General features: G+C 42.3%; 1 protein-coding gene across 1 annotated transcript; it reads left to right on the top strand.

Moving 5' to 3' along the window:
* The first annotated feature begins 72 nt into the window (after positions 1-72).
* Positions 73-5,294, top strand: phlda1 (pleckstrin homology-like domain, family A, member 1). Its single transcript, XM_040050498.1, has 2 exons — positions 73-1,783; positions 2,931-5,294. The coding sequence occupies exon 1, from the start codon at positions 1,292-1,294 to the stop codon at positions 1,742-1,744; it is 453 nt and encodes a 150-aa protein (XP_039906432.1). The 5' UTR covers positions 73-1,291; the 3' UTR covers positions 1,745-1,783; positions 2,931-5,294.
* Positions 5,295-9,740: the final 4,446 nt, after the last annotated feature.

The raw sequence follows: 9,740 nt of genomic DNA, 5'->3' as shown, positions 1-9,740 counted from the left end.
AAGTTTTTGTTTGTAGAATATTTCAATCTGTCATTCACGTCAACGCAATGCTTTGCTTGTTATCACCCGGAAACTACAGCATGGTTATTAGGTTGCCATCAAAGTATATTTGCATGCCCTGACACTTATTTTTAAACTTGTAGTCGCGCATCATAAAATATCACAAATGGTCCTGACGAAGTATTGTGTTTAAAATAAGAGTTCCAATTTAAACTGTCTTATGCACGTGTGTTGGCTTCATTTACTGCCTTGAATATACCTGTTCTTTGGGAAAGTGACTTGTATTTCCTTCATTTATCCTGTTAAAGTCTCATTGACATGAAAAAATGTCTTTTGTCAAAACAGATTTGGCCAAGAGTGTCAGAAATTCTGAATAACAAATATCACAGCAGTTTTATAAATGTAATTTAAGGGACCAAAAAAGAACTGGACTGGTTATAATGAAGCCATCATACTTGAAAAGCAGGTGATTTCTTTGTGTTATAAATAACCCACTCATTATGATTACCAACAAAACACACTGAATAATAAAAAAAAAAAAAAAAAAACACAAGCCCCAGAAATTACTTTTCAAACTACACTGGGAATGTGGCCTATGAAGTGCTTGTTCCAGCAGATGGCGCAGTTGTGCAACATTTGAAACCATGTCCCCCGGGGAGTGTGGTTTGTAATAGAAACTGAACATGAGCACACAGAACCCCACACAAGAACCAAAAGGTCAATTGAATGGAGAGTGAAGGGCAGCAGTAGTGATGCAAATGAAAACTGAGTGCATGTAAAGCAGGCTGCAGGTGCTTACTGTCACTGTGATTCACTTGGAGGGCAGTGAATCTGAATGACTCTGACTACAATAATTTGCCTGCGTTTCAGTCTAGGCGGTGTTACAGTGTTTATGCATGAAGGCGAAATCTCAGCTCTGCGCAGTGCAACTTAAGGCACCTCTGATGCGTCTGCACATACTGGCAGACTTTCAATCTCTTCTTCCATACTAAACTGAAAATACTGACGTTATCAGTACTCTGCTTTGTGCTCATCCCAGGAGGCTGGATGTTACTCAGGGGGGCGGTGCACCTCTTCAGACCCCTCCCGCCCCCAACCCACTTCTCTCTCTCTCTCACACACAACACCGCAAGCAGACAGGCAGGCAGGCAGCCTTCTCACTACAGCCAGCGCTTCTTGGAGCCGCAGTCACAAGCAGCATCCCATGCCTTTCACCTGCTTGGGAGTAAAACACGCGTCCAGTCCGTGAAGCAGCCACGAAGGGCAGGAGCACCGAGGCGTCCGGGTAAACATGCTGGAAAACGGGAGGAAAGTGTTCAAGGAGGGTCTGCTGGAGAAACGGAGCGACGGGCTGCTGCAGCTCTGGAAGAAGAAACACTGCGTCCTGACCGAGGACGGCGTGCTGCTGCTGCCGCCCAAGCAACACGACCACCAGCAGCATCACGGCGGCGGCGGGGACGCGGGCAAAGTCAAGGAGCTCCACTTCGCCAACATGAAGACGGTGGACTGCGTGGAGCGGAAGGGTAAATACGTGTACTTCACGGTGGTCATGACGGAGGGGAAGGAGATCGACTTCAGGTGCCCGCAAGACGAGGGCTGGAACGCGGAGATCACTCTGCAGATGGTCCAGTACAAGAACCGGCAGGCGATCCTGGCCGTCAAGTCCACCCGGCAGAAGCAGCAGCTGCTCGTGGTGCAGATGCCCGGACAAAAGACCGTGCGCAGCTCTCCGAACGTAGCGTGACCTGCGGCGAGTCCCGCAGACACTGGTGCACGATTTGCGGTAAGACAGCTACAGGAGAAAGCGGTGGAGGGGGCTCCCCCGGGTCCGCGGACCACCCGGGGGTACCCTTTAAATTAAAAAGCGTTTATCTTCTGGATGTTTGAACCAAGAGCAGGGACGCATGTTTTACTGTCAGTGGTCCAACTAATCCCACGAAACCAGGATTTATTTTGGTGAAACAAAAAAAAAAAGTTTAGGAGCCCCCCGCGCGCTTTAGGCCCCCCTTACCCCTCTCGTGGAGGTGAATTCGCTCGCAAGAAAAGAGACTTCGACGGCAGGTTTGACATTTTATAAAAGGGTTTCTCACCAAAACCTACCTTTCGCTCTGATAACCGTAAAATGAAATGATGCCCCTGACATAATCACTTACAGTTAAGTAATCCCGACAACTCACTTCATCCATACATAACCGAAAGACTCGTGTGCGATTTAAAATAGTAGTCCATCTGTCTAAATCTAAATTTAAGCTAACTTTAAACTGGTGTAAAGATTCATGCTCTAAAGTTTAAGTAAAGCTAAAGTGAAACATCGCGTGCCAAATTACGCGTAGATATGCGCAGACTTTGCAGCCGTCAGGCGTATTCGTGAAGGTGCGCGCGCACATGACGTGAAGCCCACAAAAGCGTCTTAAAGTGTTCTGTAGGAGCAGCTGGACGGAGCACGTGCAGCTTTTGGTCCAGTCAAACACTCAAAGCCAGCCTGAATCAACACAGATGTTTGTTTTTCCCAATTCACGGTGAAAAATAATCCGCATCAATTACAAATATGGCACAAACCCTCTTACTGAAGAGTCATTAGAGTGCATTATCTTTAGATTAAACCCAAACCGCTGTTAAAACACATTCACTGGTTTTGTAAGAGGAATAGATTTCAAAAGCGATCCTTCCCCCACAGTAAATGTCCATAGATCAGGATTTTGCTGTTCTGTGGTCTTAATTAAGTGCACTGCAGAGGAGGAGACTGAGGACATTATTTGGGGATTATAGCATTTGCTGATGCTAATACTGTTGTGACTATGTGACAGCAGAAATATGACTTTTTGTATATTTTGCTATTTGTGTGTATTTCTTTCTTTTCCATGCAAAAGCATAATGATATAAATAATGCATACACGTGCAATAGCCTGATTAACTGATTGCATCTGCAGGTTAACTCAGCTGGTGGATGAATCTGAACCCGAGGTGCATCTCCCCCTGCCGCTTCCCCACCGAGCCTCCATTCTCCAGGAGAACCCCTCTTCCATGCAGTGGTTTCCACAGACCTGCGCCTCGCCCTTTTTCAGTACAGAGACTTGTTTCACAAAAGACTCATGGACAAAAAGCATGTGAGAAAAAAAGAGCTGTGTTCTACCATGCGATGGGTTTATCTCTTATTTATTAGAAGTGTATATATATATTTTCTATAAAAATGTTACATTGTTGATAAATGGAAGAGGAAGGAGTGGCTTTGCGGTTCATAGCCTACAAGGCCATTGGAAATAAGCTTGCATATGTATTAGGATGGATATCGTAGGTTAGCCAAACCAGTTCACTATTAGTAGAATGTGTCACTGTCCATTGTTTTATTTTTCAACTGAACCAAAGACTCATTTCAAAACAATTTTTTTTCGCTTGTGCAGTGTTATAACTCACAATACTGAAGATCTGTAGGGAGTCTATAAGCTGATATACCTGCTCAGTATATACAAACATTATTTTCCGCTCTTCATTTGTATAGCGGCAGTATATGGGAGTGTTTTACGGTGTAAATCGATCATAATTTTGTTTTTGTTTTTTTTGCTGCATTCATAGATACAGAAGTTGTCTGATATCTTTGCTTTATGTGAGTCTTAAAACTAAAGAAGATGCTAGCTTATCACACTCAGTTGGTTTTCAGTGGTTACAGAGCAGAGCTTAGTAACAGCAGAAGATTATTAGTGCAAAGTAAAGTGGGTGTGTGTGTGTTACAACACTAGTTTGCAGAATCTGAGCTGCAATCTGAGACAGGTTCAGTGGTTGTGCTAAATCTTTTCTGGCATGGCTGAAACACAGAGAAGGAAAACTTAAAGAAACAGCAGACAGTCCCAATGTTCTCAGAGTTGTGTGGGATCAGAGATTGTAAAGCTTCTGTTTTTGAGTTTTACCGTCCTGTTAGGGGCCAAGCGAGTCTTTGCAGAGAGCTCATGTGGCTTTTAAGTTATATTAAGTTTCTTACCAACTTCTGAAATTTCAGGTTCATAGGAAATCCAAGTCCTTATTACTTGGCGTATTAAGTGACTACATAAGCATGATTGGGTTAATAGTATTACTATAGTGATTGTAGTATGTCTGTATGAACCCTACCTCCTCCTTCAGGGGCGGGCCGATCTGAACGAAACTTTGCACAGACATCGTCACTCATACAGAGATTATTGACATTTATACATAAAAAAAAGACCTATTTTAAATGCCAGGTCTTTTGATTTTCATATTCATAGTCTCCCCAAATGCAATGTTACCTTCTCCACTTGCAATTAGTTTCATGTGTCACGTTAAACCTACTTGGCCCGTGTAAAACTTAATGGTCATCAGAATTTGATTCTTTTAGAAACTTTGTAACTGAAAGAATCAACTAGTAAAAACTAGTAAAGCGCTATACAAATACAGACCATTTACCATTTTACCATTTGTTCAAATCACTGCTAAAGACGGAGAAATTGAAAAAAGTGCTGCAGGTCCAGATTTTGAGTTGTTCACTGTGATACTTACTATCAGTAAGTAATGTATCAACAAGCATTGTAGTTGTACAAATGTTTCTCTAATGTCCATGTTGCACAACAAAATATTGTGGCATTTAGACCTGATAGGTTTTGTTTTCCCAGTTAGCTGTATTTTGATAGGAGTTTGTGAATTTAAGCTAGCCAGCCATCCAAGTAAAGCTAAAGCACCGTCATTCGCTGTGCTAACAGACATTTATCATGACCACTGAGATTCTTTCTGTCTCTGTAGCAGCTCTGCCTCTGAGAAATGTTTATAAAACCACAACACTCGTTTGCAAAGTTTTAATAGGCATGACATACTTTTCATGTGAAAGCAAACAGACCGATAATACTTTGAAACGGTGTGGTACATGGCAACATTTACAGGGACATGCTGGGTAATGGGCTCAGAAATGTCCTTGATTGGTTTTCACGATGGAGGAATATCGTGCTGTCAGGAAACATTTTATCTCACTGTGGCTCATGTCGTTTCCTGTTAGCTGGCAGTTTCCCTCTGCTATCCCCACTTGCCAGCGTATCACCGGCAGACCAGCACATGTCTCCGTGTTGTTGTCATCTCCCACACAGGGTCACAGCTTTGCCCTTTATCTAATGCAACTGGTGTGATGCTTCTCTGACATTCCTTCCTGTTGCCATCATTACACACAGTTATAGCTGTGCCCTTTGTAGCCACTGTTCAATTTCTTATTTCAACGTGAGATCTATTTTCATACCTCGATACAAGATACATTCCATTAAAAAAAAACAAAAAAGCAAGAAAAAACAAAACCAAACTCAGTCTGTTGTCTCCTGTGCTTTCTTCTCCTGTAGCGGCAGATGAATGTCAGCCCTGCAGGGACTTTTCCGTGACCTGTTTAACTAGCTGCTGCTCTGTCCGTCTCCAGCCTTTCAGTGCTTTACAACCCCTGAACCTCTCACCCCATGTTTCCTGCTCTAAAAGTAGAAACCACAGAGAGAATTGGGTTTCACTGGCAGTTGTCGTTGCTCAGATAAACTGAGCGTGTAATGTCAAAAGCGCACGTGGCTCCAGCTCCTCCTCTGTTCAAAGCAGAGTTAATTTCATTAAACATGGTGCATGTGACAGGCAGCACTCTCTCCAACACAGGAATGCTGGACTACTCTGTGTGAACCATGTACTTCATTACCTGTTCTACTTAATGTTCTTATCAAACAGAGCAGAAGCTCTAAGGTGAAGGCTAAGTATGTTTTTATTTCCTTGATGATCAGTGCTACAAGCTGTGACAACAGCAGTACAGGCAGAATGGTTGCGTAATTATCAGTAAGTTTGTGACATTAGCCCACTGGTCATACCAGGACAAGTTTGGAACAGCAAAAATACTTAAGTTAAAAGGTTCTGTTGCTTCTGAGCTGAACTTGTACTTTCGTTGTTGTTTTTGGCAATTTACACATTATTCTGAACACCAACTTTGAACAAGAAGAGATAGAAAAGGGTAACAAACTCAGTGTTTGGCACTACTTATGGATACAGTTTTGAAAATACTCAGTTTGCTGAAGGAAAGAATAAAGTTTAACAAGTATCCAGAATGAGCTTTCTAGTTAAAGAGATCGCATTGTTCATTTCCATCCAGTAACACATTAATTCCAGAGTTTTACTGCTAACAATAAGTGCATCACAGTCAATGTTTTCTTTTTAACCTAACAAAAGTGGTTAGCTTCTGTGTTCATTTGTAGCTCTGTGTTCAGACTGTCCTACAAAGCAGAGAAAGGATCAACAAGGATACGATTACAGTTCTTGCTGTTGTTGGAGACCGTCCAACATGGCAGCCGGCCCCTCTGAACTAGCCGCGGCAGCTGCTCTTCAAACATTACTTAAGAAGCCTCTGTAGTTCCGTCTTGGCATGTAGGATGAGCGCTAACTCATTCCTCACCGTCAGTGGCTCTCTTTGATCTGGAGTATGATGTGGGGGACTTGGTTTTCACCATGGAGGAATATTGTGCCACATATAGGTGCATGTGGCTGCGAGTGATTTAGGAAGAGCATCTAATCCAAACTTGTGGGTCCCTTCGGGATACTCCGCTGCCATTGTTCCACCACCGGGCTACTCACAGGAAAGGACAATTTACAAAAAAAAAAAAGGTTTCTTCTGTATCCAGCCTATTTATCAAGATGCTCACTCAATATCTCCAAACAAGAAGCTGATTCAAAACAAGACTATTTTGGGCGACTGGATTCTGGCTTATCCTTTATATGTCAAGTCCAGAAGTTAAAAGTTGACTGTGATATAAATTGAATCAGTGTCACATTTTAATACCTTCACCAGAGTTCTCTGTATTCTGTATTTTCCTACAGGTATCCCGCACAGATAAATATGGGAATAATGAATAATTTCAGTTGTGACAAAAGGGCACGAAACAGAACAAAATCACGCACATTGTACTGAAACTTGAAGCTCATCTTTGGTGCCGATGGAAGTTAATTCCACAGTGAGCGATTTCATAAGACCCTTTTGGATGGATAATACAAGTTTTAAGGTGTTGCACAAGCAATGCAATAAACAATGCAGCATAACAATTTAAGAATGAAGAGAGTAAGACACTAAATGAACTCGTTGAAAGTCTTTATATGTTAAAAAAAGAACAGCAAATAGGATTTAAAGGTAGAAACGAAGCCAGCAAGTCTAAGATATTCAGGTCTATTTCCCAGACTTGAAGTTCACAGACAAATATATATATGTTTAAAGGTTGGTTTCATGTCCGACCACCTGCACAGGTTAAGATGGATGAAGACAGTGCAGGATTTTGTATGTTACATTTGAATGGAGCCTACTTGTTTCAGGTGATGCTGTGATGAAGTTCAGCTGGCAGACATGCCTAGAAGTCTTTATCCCCTTCCCTTCTATAGTATAAACATGTAAAAAGAGCATAAACTCATCACTTAGTGTGTCTGTGTGTCCTTATCTGTTGCATTTAGTTTGTGTTGGATTTTCTGCCTAAAACGCTTCAAGTCTTAAAAGTACATTCTTTACGAGATCCCTTCCAAAGCTGAGTCTTATATATTGCATTTGGAGCAGGTACACTCTGGCCCTGGATCTTTAAGCAGACCATTTGTATGTATGCCACAATACTGGCACTCAAATGGTGCATAAAAAATGTCAGGCCTTGTTGATTTTATAGTAGTGAATTCATGTGTCCATAAATTGCAGAATATTCCAGGTAACCAGCAACCTTCCCTGGATCCACTATTATATGATTAGGCTAAATGACTTTGTGAGAACTGCAGAACAAGAGTGCCTCGGGCAGTCGTTGATCCTCAGACTGCATATCGCTCATGTACAGTAGCTTATACGCTTGTTGAGAAAGTCGATTTAATTTAACCTAAGCTATAGTTCAGGTTAGCTTAGTATAGCTTAGTATTCTAAATTGGTGTGACCACTTTAAGTTGTTACAAATTTGCTACATTGTCTGTGTTTTACTTTAGCAGACAGTCGGGGGTTGTCTGCTCCTGCCACCAACTCTGTAAGGAAACACAGTTCCAGGTGAGTAAAAGCTGTGGAGCTGTGTTTCTGACCACCAGATGAATTTACGTCTATTAATAAACTTGTTTCCTCCATAATGTTCTTTAGCTGTATTTGCTATTATCTTACTGGAAGTGGTGGCACTGGTTCCTGTCCACAAAAAGAGTAAGTGACTTGTCACACACTCTTCCGATTCTTTTAGAGGGTTGCCAATCAATATATGCCAGTCAGTGGTTTTCTTTACTCCCATTGGTTGTGGCTTCAATCGCAGTTCCTAGCTGAAGGTAGTTTGACTCAGTACCTGTTTAGTTTGTGTCGCGAACGATTATGTAACCTGTTTTTGCTACAAGTCACTGAGGCTACATTCACACGTACACGGGTAGTTTTGAAAACTGAGATTTTCCCTTTTCGTTTTAAAAAAAATATCCCGTCCACACGTGCAGTTTTGAAAAAATATCTCCGTTCCCATGTAAACGCTAAAAACAAAATGTTGGCCAATCAGACGTCCAGGAGCCTAGGAGGGAAAGAGTAAACAGGGTTTTGTACCCTCACAAAACCTTAAGTACTTCTGAAAAGTTGCCTAAGTGCCAGCTCACCTCCACCGCTGCCTCTTGTGCCCCGTCCAAAAATGAGGGGTCCTCGGTGATGAAAAAAGGATTATGAATAGGCTCACACCGGAGGACTCTTTTTTTCATTCTTCTTCTTTTTTTGTTTTAGTTTCTGGGTTTTCTTGACTATGGGTGGAAAAGCTGGCCCGCGATGGCCTAGGATGCTGTGCAGCTTGTTGGAGTTTCCGTGCCTGTGCTCATCCGAGGCTTCTGCTGCCCCAGCTCCTTGAGCCCACTCTTCCCAGGGGAAACGAGGGTGCACCCTGTCGCCTGCTGGGACTGCTCCCCGATTTTGGCTCAACTTCCTGAGCAGATTAACAGGCCAGACTGGAACTGTCCATCTTGGGGTTACTATAATGTTCAGCTAAATGATATGCTGCAGCTATACAAAGATATGCAACATGGATACAACTAATCTCATTTCATTTGCAAATTGAGGAGTGTGGATTTGCATGCAGTCATCATGTTTGTTAGACTTTGCACAGCAGGCGTCTGAAACACCTCTGACACCTTCATACTTTACAGTTTTTCTCAAATGCTAAAACACATGTCACAAACGTTACCACCAGGTCCCCCAATGTCCAAACACAACACCCTTCTCTAAAGCTACATAAACACAACCACACCTTCCCACTGCAAAACTCAAACTCCCACACCAAGAGAGCAGCTCGAAGCTGTCAAAACTGTAAACACTATACACAGCATTACACACTACAGCAAAACAATTGAAAACACAATGCTCAATTTGTGAGAAGGTTCTTTGTTTCATAACTGCCAATGCATATTTTAGAAACTATACAGTAACGGATCGTCGTAGATCTCTGCAGAGGATTAGGCATTTAGATTTGTGAGTTTCATATGAGTAGTATAAATCTATAGAAAATCCTGCATGTACGTACACTACTGTAACACAACTCAATGCAAAAACAGAATCTATTGCACACAACAGTAATGAAAACATGAACAGGGTGTGAAGTTTTTTTATTTACGTTATTCACACCACACACACACCACAATCACTGTGCGGCATCATGTCGCTGAGCTGTTGCTCGCATCTCGTCCGTAATGATGGTGCGAGGTTGTCTTGCTCTCCCTCCTGGACCTTCTCCTCTTCCTCATTGGCCTGCTCCTCTTCT

Source organism: Simochromis diagramma, unplaced genomic scaffold, assembly GCF_900408965.1.
Source record: "Simochromis diagramma unplaced genomic scaffold, fSimDia1.1 OVJJ01000131.1, whole genome shotgun sequence".
NCBI lineage: Eukaryota > Metazoa > Chordata > Actinopteri > Cichliformes > Cichlidae > Simochromis > Simochromis diagramma.
The sequence above is the reverse complement of the archived record's forward strand: the minus strand, read 5'-3'. Positions and strand labels throughout refer to the sequence as shown.